Source organism: Micrasema longulum, unplaced genomic scaffold, assembly GCF_059751315.1.
Source record: "Micrasema longulum isolate JH-2025_06_02 unplaced genomic scaffold, ASM5975131v1 h1tg000431l, whole genome shotgun sequence".
Taxonomy (NCBI): Eukaryota; Metazoa; Arthropoda; class Insecta; order Trichoptera; family Brachycentridae; genus Micrasema; species Micrasema longulum.
The window spans coordinates 163,065-183,499 of NW_028277631.1; the positions used below are offsets into that span (position 1 = coordinate 163,065).

At 33.9% G+C, this 20,435-nt stretch overlaps 1 protein-coding gene across 7 annotated transcripts in view; it reads left to right on the top strand.

Moving 5' to 3' along the window:
- The first annotated feature begins 1,840 nt into the window (after positions 1–1,840).
- LOC148281617 (prominin-like protein) overlaps positions 1,841–20,435 on the top strand; it is a 192,185-nt gene continuing 173,590 nt past the window's right edge. For all 7 annotated transcript variants that reach the window (XM_088226445.1, XM_088226442.1, XM_088226443.1 and 4 more), the window contains exon 1: positions 1,841–2,709. In XM_088226445.1, the coding sequence (XP_088082571.1) occupies positions 2,397–2,709 (313 nt within the window). In that variant the 5' untranslated portion in view covers positions 1,841–2,396. The remainder of the gene's footprint in view (positions 2,710–20,435) is intronic.

Sequence of the window (20,435 nt, forward strand, 5' to 3'; positions counted from 1 at the left end):
GTAAGTAGTAAGTAGGTATTAGGTGAGTTACATCCATTAAAATAATTTAAATGAATTAGTCTGGCAAATATTTTTTATAATCAAGATAATGCTGTGTAATAGCCCAATAAAATATGCCCACAAAAAAAAACAAATGTATCTCTGTGATTATTAAATAAATCCTACAAAAATAACGGAATAACGTATGTAGTTGAATCATTTTATTTCCTAAACACGTTTTTTAACATTAAGTGTTACAATTTAATGTATCATTTATTAAATCACCAATCAATACAGCTGAAATAATATTTAAATTACAGCTATCCTTCCTTTAGTTCACGAGTTCACAGATTGATCTCAATTGGCGAGAGTTTCATTACAAGCTTTACATTATCACAAGTTGTACGGTGTGACAGAGATGGACATATTGAGATAGAGATAAAAGTAGAGAGACAGGTGTAGCAAACCAAAAAAAGATTCTAACAACATTTAAAAAATAAATAATTAATGCTCAAAAAAAAAACATTTTAATGATATAACTTTAACCTTATATCATTAAACATATTACAACAAAGATGAGTAACTTTTTGAAGAAGAGAAAATGGAAGTCTAAGCATATTCAGAGCTTAACTGGTGGCTGGATTAAGTGGCCACTTTCCTTTCTCTATTTTTTTTCCCATCTCTGTTGTAATACGGTGATTTGAATAACTGCCTAGGCACGCCAGGACACGTCTACAAAAATTTAGACAAACTCAAAATATTGTTGTTTACTTTAAAAAACGACGGGTAAACAATGAGGAAGTTCATTACCTTGGGAAATTGGATATAAAAATAGATTTCTTACACGCGGTAAAAATTAGAGCAATTAATTGTACGGCGAAATATCTCGAAAATAAAGAAAAAAAAATATTACTTTGAATAAAAATGAGCTACGACCTACGAAACCCGAATCGACTGATAATAGAGTGTTGTAATAGATTTCCAGATTCTGGGAATCCACCCACCAATCAGCAAAACTCACCGATTAGAACTTGTAGCGTCACAGGTGGAATAATTTAAAAATTACAAAACTAAAATATAATAGCGCTGATACTACAATAAAATATGATGTTGATGACGGGGTATGATGATGATAAAAAAATGAAATCGAAAAATTTACGGTCTGTCTTCTGTTCGACTGCAGCTGCTCAACTAACCTCTTTTAATGTACTCCATTATAGTGGCGAATATTTTACTCGTAAAATACGCCTGTGAAAATGAACATTATTTTGCGTACTTAAAACGAGTAAGTGTTGTAATTATATTTATAGAATTTGTTGGAAGACCCGTCAACGGAGAGCGCTGCTATTACGTAGCTTTCGCTGTCAGTGGGAGAATCCATGGAAAAAAATAACTGGCTCTTTTGAAGTTTACTTCACTGACACGAAACCGAATAAAATCCACTTGTACTACCCTTTTATCAAAGTTTTCGGATGGATATAGGCGATTAACGAAGTAATTCACACTAAGCCACTAGGTAGGCTAAAATCTGTGGCTTGGGTCTAAAAAGGCCAATATCGTAAATCACAACATTTCGGCAGGGTAATTTTACAATCATTTTGTAACGTTATAATTTATCATAAACTGTTTTAGGTGTTTGAAACTATTGTCAATAAATAAATAAAAAAACTACCACATATTAATGCGTGTGTATTTTTTTTTAATATGTGTGTTATCATTCACATCAACCTTCTACAAAATGTAGGCCAAAAAAAAATTTTATCCGACATTGGCTTTTTTAGACCCAAGATACAGAAATGTTGAACACATCTGTAAAAATAAACATAACTGGTTAATTGAAGGATCCACTGGAAACTGGAACGCAGTGCGCTGAGAGACGTCGGGCGGGTAGGTCGTGCGTCCGTCCGCTTGACGGCCATTTTCACACAAATCTGCGTTGTGTCCGTATACTTCACAGAAACTCCACCAAAGATCACAGTAAATATGCCACGAATGGCTGGGACAATGTGATTTTTAAGTTGTTTGATAAGCATATGCAAGAAAAACAAATTCACGCTAGTTACATATGTTTGGGTGTTGGTTAGAAGTTACAACGGAGCAGTGACATTTTGCGCCGGTGAACATTGTCGAACAACGCTAAACAATGTCGCTTGACAGGTCACATCTTCGAGTTAATCGTAAAATAATTTAGTTATTTTCATTTCAAATGTAAATAAATAGTATAATTAAAATAATCGCTTCTGACCTTGGTGCTCGCGAGTGCGTATTTACTCTTTTTATTTTTTATTTACATTGATAACAAAGAAGCAGACGAACGACTAAAATAGCGTGAAAATAACGATACAGTTAAATATACGTTTGTTTGTTTTTAAGGCATTTTAAGTGTTTATTGAGCAAAAGTGATCATTGTTTGAAAAATGTATCCTAACGGAGTACCGGGAAGGAACGGAAGGCTGGCTATAATGGCTGCCTTCGTGCTTGTTTCGGCGTTCGGATTCGACGTGCAGTTTGCGCAAGGATCCTTCACGAAGAAGATGATAGGCATCAGTGAGAATTTGGAGAAAGCTCTGTCCGACGTTTTGGAGACATCCGAGATCAGGTACACGGAGCCTCGTCTCAACGCCAGCTACGATTCTACGACGGAGTTCTGTCCGAAGGGGATGCAACATCTCTACAATCTGACGACAATGTTCATTGATGTCATCCAGAAAAAACAAGCTTATCCCGAAGGTAATTAATAATTTACTTTATTCAGGATGTTTTTTCGAAAAAATGCACGATTCTAATTGAAAAACTATTCAAAAACTGGATGTGTTTTTGAAAATTTTAATTGAAAATATAATATACATAATTTTATATAATATTCCCAAGGAGTTTTTTGTAAAAAACTAATTTAGGGACATTCAGATAACGATATTTATTTACAGACGTTTTTTATATTTTAAACCATAACATTATTTCCAAAAGCAGAATAGAAATTATGATACAATTCAAATTTAAAGGGTGTGAAAAATTACAAAATAAACATAATACTCGTACAAGGTATGGAAATCAATTCAAAATTATATATACGTAATACAATCTATAAAAGAAAAAAAAAGTCTAGGCATAGATGTTTAAATATTATTTATTATTATTATTTATTAACATACACGGCATAATTGCCTTTTACAAATTTATAATATAAACATATAAGGTTTGATATTTTTTAAACTACATATTTGCACTCAAAACTAAGGAACAATAATCAAGCCTAAAAATTATATAACATAATATTTAAAAAAAAAAAAAAGTTTAAATAAAACAAAAGTTTGAAATAAAAAGTATACGAGAACTTTAAAAATTAATATAAAAAGTAAATCAAATTTTAAACATAATAAGGTTTATAATAAAAATATATATAAAAATAAAAAAAACAGAAAATCATATATGAAGTAACTACATTAAATATGATTACTGCTCATCTTTGAAAAAGTTTATAAGGTTTGTTCTATAAGAACAATACCCCACATTAAATATATCCGATATGTGGGAACAACTATTGCCGAGTTCATGAAGTCGGCTCAATACGGCATTACAATCATACACTGTGCGTGAGTTACTACTGCAAAACGGTGGCACCCGCCTAGTTGTCCTTCCAGGCACCCTGAAGTTGACGAGTGACAAAAGTTCTGGGCAATCCCATATAGAATGCACAATTTTATACAAATTTAACAGGTCTACAAATTTAACAGGTCTATAATTTTCTTCTATCGTTAAGTTTAAGCAAATTTAATGTTTTTATAAAAAATCGTAATTTAAAAATTCATGACTAATTCCAAGTTTAAAATTTATGTATCTTAAGAATTTTTTTTGGACCCTTTCCAGAGAATTTTGATGACAATTGTAGTAAGGAGTCAAATTGTCGAGTTGTACTCTAACTGACTTCTCACTAAAGAAGTATACATCAACTCAAAGTGCCTATGTTTTTGAATTCATTAGTCACACGTAACACGAATCGGGCGGAATGGTAAATGTTACACAGTGTGTAAAGTGGCTACTTAAACAGCCAATGACAGGTCATAAGCCCTGTAGATGCCTATACTTCTATATTACCTTCTCTAAAACGTTCTTCATATTTGTTGTAATATGGTAATTAATAATTTTTGACTAAATTGTAAAATGCCAATAGCTTACTTAGGCCTACTTAATAAAGAAAACATAAATCTTACTCTTTTGTTTTATTATCATCAATGGCGTCTATTATATGAAAAAGGCGAGATTAATATTCAGACAAACATATATACGCAATAAACCGTAGCCATTTCCAGTGAAGCGTAAGTTAGAATCACGCAACACTAGCGCAACAAAAACTCGTGGGAAAACAAACCATCATAATATTTATGTTTTTTGTAGATATTTGACTAAATATGCCTATTTTGAGACAGTTGCATAAAAGTTTAATAACTATTTCGTTTTTGTCAAAATGTGTTGTTTTTTTTTACTTTTTCGTACGAACTCTTTTGTCCATTTCGACGAAAACGCAACAATTGAACGTGTTATTTAGCTTAAGCTTTGTTAATACAACTGCCTTGTGTCACTTTTAAACTTAAATTTTATTCCACTATACAGGTTTTTCAGGGCCAGACCGCGAAACTTCCGAGGAACATTCCTCATAGTAAGCTTTAAAAAAAATCCTAATATTTTTTTCCAAAAAGTCATTAAAAAAAAAAGTAATCTCAAAATGTAGTAAATCCTTAATTTCTCGGACAAGCAGTCCCTCCACAAACCCCTAGCCCTCTCCTACCCAGCCGCTTCCCTTGTCCGCGTCTGGTGCGTATTGCTCCGTTCGCCAAATACTCTTTTATCGCATTTTTTTTTGTCGGGGAGGGGTAGGGGTTTGCGGAAGGGATGCTAGTCCGAGAAATTAATGATTTACTCCATTTTGAGATCATAACTTTTTTTTAAAGCTTGCCATGAGGAATATTCCTCTGAAATTTCGCGGTCTGGCCCTGAAAAACCGTGTATATTTTTTCTAGTCAAACTTGCTTTTTTGGGTATTTTGTGTATATTATGCGTTTTTTATGACAGCAACATTTCGCTCGATAAAACACGCATTGACATACATTGTTATACGAATTATGTAACGCAGTCATACTTATTAAATGGATTTTTAAAAGCTTATTATTGATTTATTATACATTATATTATCTTAAATATGTATTTTGACATCGACGAAGGATAAGCTAATTTTAAAATCATGTTTCATTTCAGAAGAGATTAGTAATATGTATAGATATATTAGTTAAAATTAAATACTCGTCATTCAAAATGAATGGCGAACGTTTTATACGAAGATAGTTTGACAGCTAAAGGTACGATGCCGCATTCGATTGTCAATGTCGAGTGCTTTGGGGCGCTCGAGATAAATTCGACCGGTTTCGATCGACTTCGTTTGCACGGGTGGTTCAAGAATACTGTCACTCGTCAATTCACATAAGTCGCATTCGATTCTTAAGACGAATCAGTCCAGCTTAAGGCCTCTAGCCCTGTAACATCGTGTTCTCTTCTTCGCAGTCTCAATCCTGGGGATTGGTTTGCAGCAAAGTCCCGCATCTCGTCCTCCACTGCTCTCTATTCTCTGTAGCCCTCTTCAGCTCAACAAATGAGGCGCAGTTCAAATCCTCGCATTCTGTGATATGTCCCCTCAGCCATTCCCTCTATTCTGTCATCCAGAAGACCCTCGTGGCGCACAGTGTGGCCGATTCGTTGGGCTCGTCTCTCTGCGATGGTTTTGATTAGGTGCCTCCCTTCTTCGATTCTACTGAAAACCTCGTCATTAGTGATGTGGTCTCCGGGAAATTCCTAATATTCTTCTGTAGCACCACATCTCAAAGACCTCTTGTCTTTTGTTTATCTCTTTTGGTAAGGCACCATGTCTCACAACCGTACATCAATATGCTCCATACATATTATTTATTTTATTTATTTTATTTTATTTATTATGTCTTGGCAAGTTGCTTGCGGAGTTTTAGGTTTATGTTACTACAAGCAAAAGACGGAATATTCTAAAGTTCAGACATTTAAAAAGAAAAATATGGCGACCAGTGGTGGAAGGGGTGAAAATGGGAGGGTCTTTTGTTTTTACTAAATAGGAACATGTGTATTTCACAATAATTTTTCATACAATTTCTTTCTTCGTAAAAATACATGAATATATCTGTCTATATAGATTTTTATAATGTGTTACTCACATTTACAAAATACCCAACATAGCGAGTGCGCTTTAGAGTTTCTTAAAAGGTCTGAATTCGCTTTAGCGTCGAAAAATATATTTCACTGTCAACTGTCGCTATCGTAATTCTACAAATAAAAATTACTAGTACATTTACCTTTTAAAACACAAACGAATTACTAAAAATGTAAAGGATTTAAATTTTACGAGTCAATATGAGTTTAGTGCATACGAAACAGGACCCTAACAAATACTAGGAAATCGGACACATGCAAGTAACAATATATTATACTATAATAATATTAATTCACAAAGCTCATTTCAATTTTGTAAAAAAGGACGAGAAAATAAAAACTTATGTTAATCCGTTCCATTAAGAATTCGTCCTTTTTAAGTTAAGGTATGTCAAATACATAGGAATTCATTTACCATCGTATCTCTTCCAGTCTAGACCAATGCCAATATGATATTATTATTATTATCAATCTTATTCTTATCTTCCTTATTTCTCATTGTTATCTCTACCGGGACAATGCCCGCGTTCGAATTAATTTTGGGCGAAATGTTCCGATGTTCATGTACGCACGGGACGTTTCATCTCTTTCTTTCTCATGAGAAAATCTAGAGATAAGACATTAGCTTTGGGACAGTTACAGAAATGACCCGCGCATTCGATATAACATGAATATTTGACGGCGCACGTCCTTAATAGTATTCCAGATAACATCTATAGAATCATGAATATTTTATAAGTTCTTATTTATTTGAATGAATGATTGTTTAAACATATTATTAAACCGAATTGAATTATATTTTATACTTTCTTTATGATGTATTTTAAGTGTATTTTTTTTATTAGTAGAAAATTTTTGGGGGTCATTGACCCGATGGACATAAGGGAAAGCCGCCGCTTATGGCGACGTACTGTTTAATAATTCCCTTTTCTATATAATTCTGTTAAAGCAAAACATCACCTCCCGTATAATATGTAATACGACCCTTATGTTGGAGTACTTTAAGAAATTTAATATGATGCGACGTCGCATTTAATTTTGCCGTCAACTCTAAACTGTAATAGTTTGTTGACGACACGCTGTGCTAGTACGGGGTAGCCGGCGGTGGGCGATACGGGGCGGGTGTGGGTAGCGGGTACCCCAACACACCCTGTCGCTGTCGCGCACCGCACGGTACCGCGCACCCGCGAGGTAGGGTGGGTGGACCACAATACTACACACCCCGTTATCTGGTGCAATGACCTGCAGTAGGTGGAACAACCCCGCACATTATAATAATACATTTTATAAACCTAACTACTCGGTATTATGAATAACTAAAATGCTACCCCTGTTTTATGAAAACGTGTTTTATTGTTATTTTATTTTTCAACATTTTAAGCTTCTATTTGTTTTTCTTAAAATCCACATTGTAAGTACTCTCAGGGGTGGTATCCTTAACCACTCTCGTGCCATGAGAGTGGTTCAGGATACCACCCAGGGCTGGTATTCCAAACAAAATTATAGCCCGGTATAGCGCGTTTTTACGTACTAAATATGCATTATAGCGCGCTATAATTTCGTTTGGAATACCAGCCCTGGAGTTACTATTTACAACAGCTTAACGTGGTATAGAGAATAATAATATTTATTAAAATATAGGTAGGTTCTATATGAATTTATTTAAAATGAAACACTTACTATGTAATTTTCACCGCAAAAGAGTTTAACTCTTCTGTGGCTGTGATGTCACACTAGTCGACATAGGACACAAGACTTGATATATCTTTTTATTTTTTTTGATGATTAATTCGTATTTTTTTAAATCTTCAAATTGACATTTTCACACTCGATTTGGAAAGTAAAATTTGTATAACTATGCCAAATGTTAATACAAAAAATATTTATCCTTGCTACGTGAAGAATGAATGTCCGCTAATTCAGCGATAATATCGATCATATGATCGAAACAAGCCAATGGAATGACCGCAAACAATTAGTCCGCGTTCTTTACGTCATTAACATTTAAAATAGTTCTCATTTATAGTTTAAATAGGCTTCTGTAATAAAAAGTGCTCACTTTAAAGCGATTATAAACTCCAATTAATCCCAATTCAAGCAAAAATGCTCGCTTGAACATGAATTTCGTATGACTTTTGAAAATCACCTATGCGGTACGCTTAACGATCGTCTGTATGTATCTACCGATCGACTACAAATCCTGCTCCTTTAATAATCGATACATACATGCGGAAAGATAGTAAAACAGATGGAAAAAATATAATAACTGAAGCTATGTCATTTTAGAGCGTAGATATGTGTACCGTGACGTACTACCCTTGTTTCATATCGATGTACCTACCCAAAACTTGAAGGTGGGGGGCCGGTAGTATATCTTTATAATCGCTAGAGGTAATTTATCTTCAACTATACCGTCAAGGTGAAGGTATGACGTCTTTATCTTCCCATCATAATCGAGGCCCTGACACGTCTTTACAAATATGCCTGTTACTTTGCAAATAATCGCCGGATTGACTTGAAAATTTCTGTGTGGGTGTACTTATATATATTATGTACATTACGAAATAATAAAAAAAAACGATTTTTCACAAATTCTAACTGTTAACCGCTTAGCTTAGGATTGCCATCCGTTCCGATATATCGGGACTGTCACCTTTATTAAGCCCTCTGTCCCGACCGACGTCCCGATGAAACCTATAATGTCCCGATTTAAACTTACCGTGCGGAGACACTGTTAATTAAAAAAAATCTTCCACGGCCGTACATACTACGAATGAGAAGATTCGGTGGGAAATGCTTTCACCTTTTTTTTATGTATCTAAAGAACTCCATAGCTGAACTTACCTCGATAGATTCGATAGATTCCATAGATTCTATGAAAGAAGTGTTTTTTTTTGTCTTTTTGTCAATTTTTGAAATTATGCCAGTATTTATTTTCAATTTTTGCTCATAAAGCCATAGTGAAAAAGTATATCATTGATGTCGCCCAGTGCAAAAGATCGATAAAAAATGTCGTCTGCTGCCAGTGACTGTAGAATCAATATTGCAGTATGAGGTTAATTTTAAGTCATCCAAAGTTATGGCCGTCAAGTAAACATCACATCAAATTTTAAAAAAATATTTCTATTATCGATTTTTTTAAATCATTATAAAATTGCTTTCGTTATTTTTTATATTTTTCATTTATTTAAATGTATATATCATAATATTAGGCAATTACAAAAAAGTGTTTTAAAAAAACACAATAGATTATTAGGTCCAACATATATCCATAAAAAACAATAGTAAACAAAGACGAAGTCACTAATACACATTACGACACATGGTTAGAGAGGAAGAGCCTAAAAGTGGTAATCCCAGCATGGAAAAGATCCACCTCCGTCGGCTGTTCAACAGACCAATCAATTCTCCCCACAGGCATCATTAGCAGTGAATTTGTCCTGCATTCGGGAAGAACAAATGGTCTGTGTTGCCTAACTCTTAAATAGTTGCTCGGTGCATGTTATTTTATGCGCTCCAAAATCTTGGTATTATAGATTACTATATCTCCCCATTCCAGAACGTCCCGATGAGACCCAAGCGAAATATATTAACCCTAGTTTAGCTTTCTCATTATGTTACTCGCTAAGGATTATGTCTGGTAAGTGTTGACGGTGAGTCATGTCGGCAATAGGCAGTAAGTAGGCAGTCCAAAACCCGTTTGGTTCAATCGTTGAGTATTCTGCACCACAAACCGCAAGCGGATAGTCGGGGAATTAAGAAATATTCTGAATCATCGTCCACTTTATCTATTTGGGAACATCTCCCGCAGAGAAGACTGCGTCTGCCACTCGCCTCGCGTGTCGCGTCACGCGGACATGCAAACAAAAACATTGGAAAAAATCTTGTGGTTACAAAAAATCTTCCTTATAATACCATCTTTTAATATTCAGACTGAATGGTCATACTGAAGCAAATGCAATGTTTATTTGCTCGAGTTTCTGTGTCCAGAAAACATTTTACGATATATTTTGATTAGAATGATGAAATCAGGCGAGAGTGTAAATCTGAGCCAAGTATAATTGATAAGATTAAGAAAGGGTCTCTGGATAGTTTGGTCACGTAGAACGAATGGACGACGAAAGAATGGTAAAACAAGTATATATGGCAAAAATGAACGGTGACGTGAGACGAGGACGACCGAGGAAGACGTGGCATGATCAGATAAACCAAAATCTTTAGTCTGGTCATGTCAAAAGCAGACAGAACTGAAGGGCATGTATGACAAGATGTATGAATGTGGAAAAACCAAGGAATGTATGCCAGGATAGACGTGTGTGGTGGTAGTAGTAGTAGAATTATGTGGTTGATTTTGAGAAATTTTGATTCTATGAAGTCCAAGGAATTTCGGGAAAAAAATGTAGGATTTGTGTGTTGTTTAAAATAGGGATTTTTTGGATAAGTTGTTCAATCACAAATAACTATCAACGTCCTAATAAGCGACGTGATAACAATTTTTCACCATGGTTGTTTATTGTATTCGCGATCACGATGCAACATCCGTGAACACCTAATATTAAATTAAAAAATATTTACGTTTCGCGACGTATAATCCTGCTGCGCAATCACATATTTGAATTTCACCGGTGTAAATTTGGAAAATATTCCAAGAAGGCTATTTTTATTTATTTATTTTTTACTTATCGCGCTATTATTGCATTTAGCCGGCGCGGCGGTTGGCAAGCCAAATGTCAAGAAAACATTTAAAAAAAACATTCGTTTTAAAATGGCAAAATCGTATGATTTCCTAATTTTGCGTTCGTTTTACCAGACTACAGCCTTAACGAATATTCTATTTTTTCGGACGAATCTTTTAGTATTTGATTAAGGTGCCGCGGTGCCTAAATAATGAATATGGTAGAAACTTGTCTAACGTTAGTATGTGGGTGGTGAACGAGTGACTATTATTTGACATTTAAGCTGTGCTGTATGCGCATGCACCTGTGCGCAATGCTCTGGTGATTCAAAACTTTATATCACCAGGTGTTAATCCAATCAGCAGGTGATAGAGATAACGGGTTTGCTTACAAGTCGGTATTAGTTATAATTACTTAACAGCAATATCCGTGATACCAAATCCATATGAGAAATATTTATCTAAGTTACGTTTAATTTTATTTTATTAATAAGAATCGGTCGCGGTCCCGTGGCTAGGTTGCGGACTCACGGATCAGAGCTCCGAGGTTCGAACCCCACTCTGCCCCAACCTTATTTCCATACTGAGAACTCTTTACAGCTCCTTGGTGCGAAGTAGAGTGGCTCGATGGTTTGGGGGGCCACACGAACTGTAGTACCTACTCTCTTATGACGGAGAAAATCAACAAATAAATGCGTTTGTGGTGTCTAGCGTCGATTATTGTAATGGTATCTACGCAGGTCTACCAATGAAAAAAATGACTCGCCTACAGTCTGTATTGAATGCCGCGGCGAAACTTATTTTTGGAATCTCCAAGTTCAGTTATATCACTCCACTGCTTCGGGAATTACACTGACTACGTTTTCCACACAAGGTTTTGAATATGTTCTGTAACTTGAATTATGAAAATAAAACTATTATTTTATAGGTTGGTTGGAAAAAAATGCCATTTGGCAATAAGCCCGCCAATGTACAAATAACATTATGTACGAAAAGTTAAATAAAATAAAAATAAAATACAAACTCCGTTTGTCGAAGTCACTGCACAACTCTGCTCCAGAATATCTAAGGGAACTCTGCATTCCAGATGAACTAGCTGACAGACGTCTTACGCTTAGCTCAGATCAGCTACATCTACGTCGAAAAGAAAAGTTATTATACCTCTACGCAAACAGCGCACTAAATTCGGCGAACGCGCATTTTTGGTCGCAGGCCCTACGGTATGGAATGCTCTCTCAGCAGGGGTCCGAAACTGTGAGAGTAAAGTGATGTTTCGGAAGAAACTCAAAACCCACTTGTTCTCTAAATCATTTGAATAAATTATTAGCATGTGGTGACAAAGTACATTATTTTTCATAAATTACAAATTAAAAAGCTAAAAGCGATGTCATACATATGAGTATTATGTAATTAATCTCAAAATTGTTTTATTAAAATCAAATATGTTTTATTATGCGTTAGAATAGGCTCTCCGCTATTTAGCCATTTTTCTGGAATTAAAATTATTATTGTAAGTTCCTTATCCGCACCTGATGGTGCATAGGGTACTGCATTGGTACATCGGATGCAGCGTTTCTGCACCTTTGTTACACGAAGGTTAGACACTTAGTCTTACGCCCAAGTGAGGACAGGCGTACATGGTTCATATTGAGGTGTGCATCTTTTTATTAAACATTCCATGTTAACATTGCCAGAAATCGAACCCGGGAACTCAAATATGGTAGGCGAAGGCATCGATATTATCTTTTTCAGGTTTTTTTTATCTGCGAGTAGTCACAGAACCTAAAGCGCTCTCACAGAGTCTAATAGATGTGCAAATGTGCACGTATGTAAATATATAAATTACTGAACATATGTATATGTATTCACAAAGCGCAGATGTCTCAATTGCATATTATGTATGCGTTTTTTTGTAAATGCATCGCTTGGTTTCATTCTTGTGGGCACAGGCAGCTTGCCTTCAATCTGAAAGGTCAATTTTATGCTTGAACCGCTCGCAATACGGAATGTTTGTCAAATGAGATTATTTTTTTAAAAAGTATTATCTGTGTTCTGACGATTTACCCAAATATTTAATTTTGAGGGCCATTTTCAACGAGTTGTAAATAACTCGCTATTAGAAAATGGGAAACCAGTTGGGGTAGAGTGAGATTCGAACCACGGACCTTTGATCCGTGAGTCCGAGGCATTAGCCGCAGGACCACAACCCGATTCTAATCATTTTTATTTATTTATTAAAAGAAAACAACAGCCATTATAACAAAACATATATATTTCCAAAGTAACCAAATTATGGGCTAATTATAGTTTTTTTACACATTACTTAATACAATGTCAAAATTTGAAGAAAAAAAATCGTACCTTTAAAAAGCCACTCCACGTCATTCCATATGTAAAAAAAAACATTAATAATGAAATAATTTGAAAAAAATAAAAAGTTTTTTGTTTACTCTGACTTAAAAATCGTTTCGTCATAATACCGGTGCATTTACGAATGAATTTATTAAATGAAAACTTTCCAAACTATTTTTTATCTAAATAGTTATTCTTGCAAATATTTTTTTTGTAACTTATGTTTGCAAGTAGGTACTCTTACTATTTATTTTACTTCTTATTTTATTAAAAATGGCTTTAATTGCCTTTTACATGTTATGGGTTAAATTATTAGGTTAAAAATACATTATTAGATATACTCATACATACGGGTAAGTAAAGTTAAGTTATAAGTAATATACAGCATTTAAAAATAAACTAATTGTAACAGTTAAACCAGTAGTTATTTACAAAAAATATAAGTAAGAGGAGATAAATGGAAAAGAAAAAAAACATTTTTTTTTTAAACCACTTACCTCTTTTTTATGTCTACCGGTTTCGAGACGTATCCGCCACATCGTATCGTAAATAATATTTATACTACGGTGATGGTAAAACTGAAAGTGTATTTTAGTATCTGCATGTTGGTGTAGTGTGTGTCCTGACGAAGAGACCAGTACGTCTCGAAGCTGGTAGACATAAATAGTCGGTAAGTGGTTGTATACTAATATTTATTAACAGTATTTTAAATGTTTGACCATAAATTTAATGCTTTAAACATAAATAACCAAAAAATAATAAATATGCGTTATATATTATAATGTGACGCATTAAAAAAAAAAAAATGATAAAGAAAATTATTTTGTATAAATAAAATCGATAGAAAAAAGTGTAAATAAAGCAAATAAAAACACTATGAAAAATATTAAATTAAATAAAATCATTGTTGTCCGAAACTACTAAGTACTAGTTAACAATATTTTGAGTTTGTCCAAATTTTTGTAGACAAGGACTGGATTCAACTCCCTGGGGAGCTGTTTATATTAACATATTACAACAGAGATGAAGATCATTTAAGAAAAGGTAATATAGACGTCTAGGCATCTACAGGGCTTATGACCTGTCAATGGCTGGTTTAAGTAGCCACTTTACTACACTGTGTAACATTTACCATTCTGCTTACATTTGAACATCTATATTCCTTCAATTCTTTCATCTGTTGATGTTTGTGAATTTAAAGAGCTGAAACCTTTATTTATGCGGGTGAGATTCATCTAATTGAATTGTTTCACCTACATACTAGGCAACGCCTGAAAATGTTATTTTTTCAATTTCTACACTTCTTCATGGACCAGGTAATTTATCAACACTATTCTGAGTTTGTCCAAATTTTTGTAGACAAGGACCGGATTCAACTCCCTGGGGAGCTGTTTATATTAACGTTACACAGCGTGTAAAGTGGCCACTTTTTTTTTTTTTTTTTAAGTTTTATTCATTTTAACAAATAAGTAACATACATAATTGTATTTTTGTTCCCGCAAAGCCGAAGCTTGTCTGCGGGTTACATTACATTTTTTTTTTATTTTTAATTTATAAGTAAGTACATAGTTTAATAATAATTGAAGAATAAAATATATTTATACACTTAAGTTTCACTTGCTGTTTAATATTTTTTTGACTATTTGCCATTGACAGGTCATAAGCCCTGTAGATGCCTAGACTTCTATATTACCTTTTCTTAAACGTTCTTCATCTCTGTTGTAATATGTTAATAAGTACTAGTTAGAGAAGGGCCGCCTTGTAGGTACTAAACATCATATGAAATGAATCGCCTACGCCTTGGTACTTATTGTTCAGAGTATGAAGTAGATATTAATGACTCCATTTTTACCGTATGAAGACGAAGTATTGTTGCCACAGTATTCATGGTATATATTTTACTGTATTGTGTTATACTGGTTTGTTAAACCAATGTGATTTTTAATGTAAAATTATATATTCATTGTTTTTTTTAAACTTACACGATTTCCCATTTTAAAAAAATGTATTCATGCCAATAATTATAATCAGATAATACGTATTCAGGTCATTGAGATATAATATATAGAGATAACACTCCATACGAATCTGAGCTAAGAATTCGTCCCCAAAGGACAGGGATTGACCAGCGGAGATAGCAAGCATTGTCACGTCGACTTTGACAAGCAAAACAAGTAGTACGTACAGTAAAAAGCATGGACTGTTTACACCGGCCTACTGTAAGTTCTATTCAGTATGTCGCTCCCTTCCGCATACGCGTCACCTTTGTTTGTCATTTCGCTTTACGCCCGACTAACTGAGCAGGACGGAGACAGGAGATAACTCACGAATTGTAACGTATTAAAAATACGTTTTTTGACATAAAAATAGCTATTTTAAACAAGTATTGATTACGATGAGAACATGACTTGCCGGTGAAAGGTTAAACCATCGCTTTTCCAGATCGATTTGTGCAGTATCTTAGCGTACATGTAGGCATTTTAGTAATTTCGAGGAGAAAAGTAGCTGGCGAACGCTCGCAACAAGCTTAAGTCCGTTCTATCAAACATATACCAATTGGCCGCAGGTTGAGGTATCATATTTCGAACGCTTATGTTTACTCTAGTTTACTCTAAAATTAAATGTATTTATACAATATGTATTGTACTTTCTTTACTAACTTTGTATGCTTTGCGAAGCTGTTATTGGTTCTTAGTGTATACACTATATCTGTTTGTTTACTATAAATATGTATGTAGAACTGTTGGTTACGCAAATAAAATAAAATATACCTCAATGATTCAAATTCCTAAAATTGAGTTCCAGTGTAAAGAGTGGCCGTTAATCAGGCTCATTAATCAGGACGTCCAGGTTTCCATTCATTCCCTTCTCAAAAAATCTCCGACTTTGTTAAGACATCTTGTTTTATTTGTTTTTTTTCTTAAAAAAATAAATATGCGTTCTTATGATATGCCCAAATATTTAATTTGGAGGGCCATTTTTACCGAGTTGTTACAGTATTAGAAAATGGGAATCAAGTTGAGGGTAGAGTGGGGTTCGAACCACGGACCTTCGAGCCGTGAGTCCGAGACACAAGCCACGGGACCACAACCCGATATAAATATATAAACACGATTTGAATTGGATGTTTAGTTTTTCCGGCAAGTCGTTGCCGCGCGAATGATGAATCCGGCGGGTATACATCTTGTGGAACTGCGCTTCGCTGGGTCACGAAACAAGTGGAGTCATCTTGTACCAGAACCTAGTAACAGTTGGTGTCAACGCACTCTTCACTCTAACCCTCCCATTAGTCATACTCGGAGGCAGATTTTCCACGCATCATTATACTACTACCTTTGTCAGATAGTAAACGATCAGGAGGGAAAAAAATGCTCCGGACGTGATTCCTGGCTGGATCAATGGATAATCGTAGTCATTAAAATCATACGATTTATATCAAGGAAACAGCAGCAACCCGAGATATAATGCAACAAAACTAACAGCGATCTAACATGTTCAGTACTTGATACAACATATACAATTAAATATCTCGGTGAATTTATTAGTGAACTAGTTAAACGTATCAGAAAATGTATATACATATTTATTAGACTAAGGAATATTAAAAAAAACAATATTTTAAAAATAGCTTATTACTCAATTGTTCAATCTTTGTTACAATATGGTATTGTTGGATGGGGTGGGGTGGTGCATATGCCAATATATTAAACCCTCTTAAAATGGTACAAAGATTAATTTTTAAAGTAATATTAAAGAATCCCTCAGCAATCAATGCGGAACTTCTATATAAGTTATTTAAAGTTCATACAGTAGACACTATTTATAAAACAAATTTTATCATACAAATTTATAAAGTAGAAAAAATAAAAGAATTTGAGATGAATAAGTCACTCAGATACCAAAATAATATTAAAATCCCTATATTCCACACAAGTCAGGGTCAAAATAACTTTGTCTTCAAAGGTGTCAAAAATTACAATAATCTCCCCAATGAACTAAAAACTATTAAAACTAATAAATCAATTCGAATGAATGTATAATTATTTTTGGTTTTTCCTTTTATACCCCACCCTATAAGTTTTTTTTCTTCTCATTTACTCAAATATTTAAAGGGGCTTACTTATCAGATTTCCTTATACCAGTTTTATATTAAGAAATAACTATACCCGGTTTAACTATTTATAACCGATATAAAAAAATCTTATAAAAATATTTATTACCTGGAATAACAATTCACTTGTTATTTCATTCTTCATTTTTTTTAAACAGTCAACACTGATATGTGCGCGTGCGCAGTAACTTTTATAACAACACAAACAAAAGTCAAAATCAAATCGAGACTACTGTCAGTGTAATCGAGAACATGGAGAAAACCGTTAGAACAAGAAATCAAAATTATGAAGAAGAGGAGAAGTTATAAACGAATTCTATAGTTTATTCGTGTTTCTTTTTTATCACAATTAATTAAAACGCATACAAACAAATAACATTTCAGATATTATTTAAACAAACAATTAAAAATCACTTGGATCGCAATGAGAAGGTCGCAGGACTTCGACATTGTTTAAAATTGAAAAAAAAACAGATATACTATCCATTTTGATTACCGAAAAATATGACTTTTGACAGATCGCGTGCTTATTCCAGCGTTATACTACATAATGTGCAGGTATAAGTTTCTATGGTCGCTATCGCAGATTTAAACCGAGTTTAACTCTATGCGAGGTTTATAAGTAATACTTTTTGCTATACCATCATTATTCTACCACTATTCTCAAGCTTTACTTTATGCCCGATTTATAAGTAAGGCCCAAAATGATATAAATTCTAATAAATAAATAACTATAACAGTGTAAGTCACTCCCCAAGCACGAGAGTTAGTCTCTTTTTTTAGAGAGTTACAGTTACCAGATGTATAAAAGTAGATATGTCTAGAATAGAAAAAACATCTACCATTTATGAAATATATTTGATTAATAAAAAAATAATAAAATAGTTTTGGAATAATTTAAACTTTAACTTAAGTGTAACTTTATGGGTAAGGCCCTGTTTGATATTTTATTCTGTTTTATTCACGCTTCTTCACCCTCTAACAGTTATTTCGTGACGGATTCACTAGTATTTCGTTATATACCGTAAATTGTAAATTGGATCATTGCGTCGACATCATTTGTCGATATTTGGTAGTTGGCAAATATTGCGCAATCTATTTCTGCCTCCGTAATAGCGAGTGCTTTATGCTGGAGGTTATTACAGATCTTGTACGGAGATCTATCTTGGGAACTAAGTAATACATTGCATCTCACATCTCACCCACATATTGTAAATACTACTGTGCAGATCAGCGTAGGTTCTGGCATAAACCGTACGAGAACATCTGCACACCATTTGCTTTAGTAAGAAACATACCTAACTGTGATGCAATTACTTGATGTTTAGGTATTTATATATACACGGTTTTTCAGGGCCAGACCGCGAAACTCTAAAGAAACATTCCTCATAATAAGCTTTAAAAAAATTCTTATATTTTTTTTTTCAAAAACTAATTTAAAAAAATATATATTTGTAATCTCAAAAAGGAGTAAATCCTTAATTCCTCGCACTAGCAGCCCCTCCACAAACCCTGTCCCTTCTCCTACCCAGCCGCTTCCCTTGTCCGCGTCTGGTGCGTATCGCTTCGTTAGTCAAATATGTTTTTATCTCAATTTTTTCGTCGGGGAGGGGTAGGGGTTAGCGAAAAGGGATGCTAGTCCGAGGAATAAAAGATTTACTCCTTTTTGAGATTATAAAAAATAAATATACAGGGTGTTCTTTAAACCCTGTCACATTCGAAATCACGATGATCAGTATGGGCAAGAACAAATATTAGCATATTTAAAAAAATATTAAGAATGAAGAAAATTTGTAAAAATTAAATATTATAAATAACAAATGGTTGCTTACTTCTGCAGGGGAGAAGCGAGGGGGGCGCGGCCGCGTGGTTAACGGTGTTTCAGACTCCCCCCTCCTCCTTTCTCTCCTGCAGAAGTTAGCAACCATTTGTTTTTTTAAATATTTTATTTTTTTAAATTTTAATCGTTCTAAAAAATATTTTAATGCGCCAATATGTCTTCTTGCTCATACTGATCATCGTGGTTTCGGATGTGACAAGGTTTAAAGAACACCTGTATAAAAAAAAGTTTTTAAGAAAAAACTTATCAGGATTTATTTTAAAGCTTACCATGAGGATTGTTTCTATGAAGTTTCACTGTCTGGCCCTAAAAAAACGTGTATATAAATATTATTATTGTAATGCTCACGAGTACTCGCATTTTACAGAGAAAAAAAAAATTGGCGTCGGAATTAGATTAACTTAAACGATTTTGTTTTCTTTCCACAAACCTCAAAATAAAAGTTATTCGAATTTTTTCTTTTAGAAAATAAAGTGTTTGCCCTCCTGCAAAATGCAAAATTACCGTAGTCGAATTTTTAGGTACCTTTTTCTTTGAAGTAGTCAACTTAACGCATTTATTGTAATGGCAAGTTTTAAAATATTACTTATTGAAATATGCTAGAGTATTTTTTTTTATTCATATCAGATCTAAACTGTAATCACTCTTCCTTTATGATATTCTTAATTTTTTAATCAGATTAATATCTAGTTTTAAAAAAATAAAAGATTTGCGTTCTATGATTTGCCCGAACATCAACATTTTTAGGGATATTTTAACGATTTTTTAATAAATTTAATTAGAAAATAAGAATTAATTTGTGGTAGAGCGGGGTTCGAACCGGGACCTTTGATCCGTGAGTCTGTGACACTAGCTACGGAATCGCAACCCGGTTTGAATTTATGTATAAGTTTCAACAGTACAACATGGTAAACCGCCGGCCTTGTGGTGATTTTTTCACAAAAAAAGACGCTAAATAAATAAGGCGATTGTTATTATTTACGAATGGTTTATGGCAAACAAATAATATTCGATTATTTATCGGCGAGTTTATACTAAGTGAAAAACAAATAAGTCGTGTCAGCGCGTTTGCCTACCACACAAGAGATCTCAGGTTCGTTTCCCGACATGGTTGTTATAAAATATTTTTTCATAAGGGTGTTTTTACACTAGAATATTTTATAGTCCCTGGACTGGCACCTGACATGGAAGATTCTGCATAATTACCTAGAATATGTCCATGTACTTGTGATTTTCACAAACTGAACGGT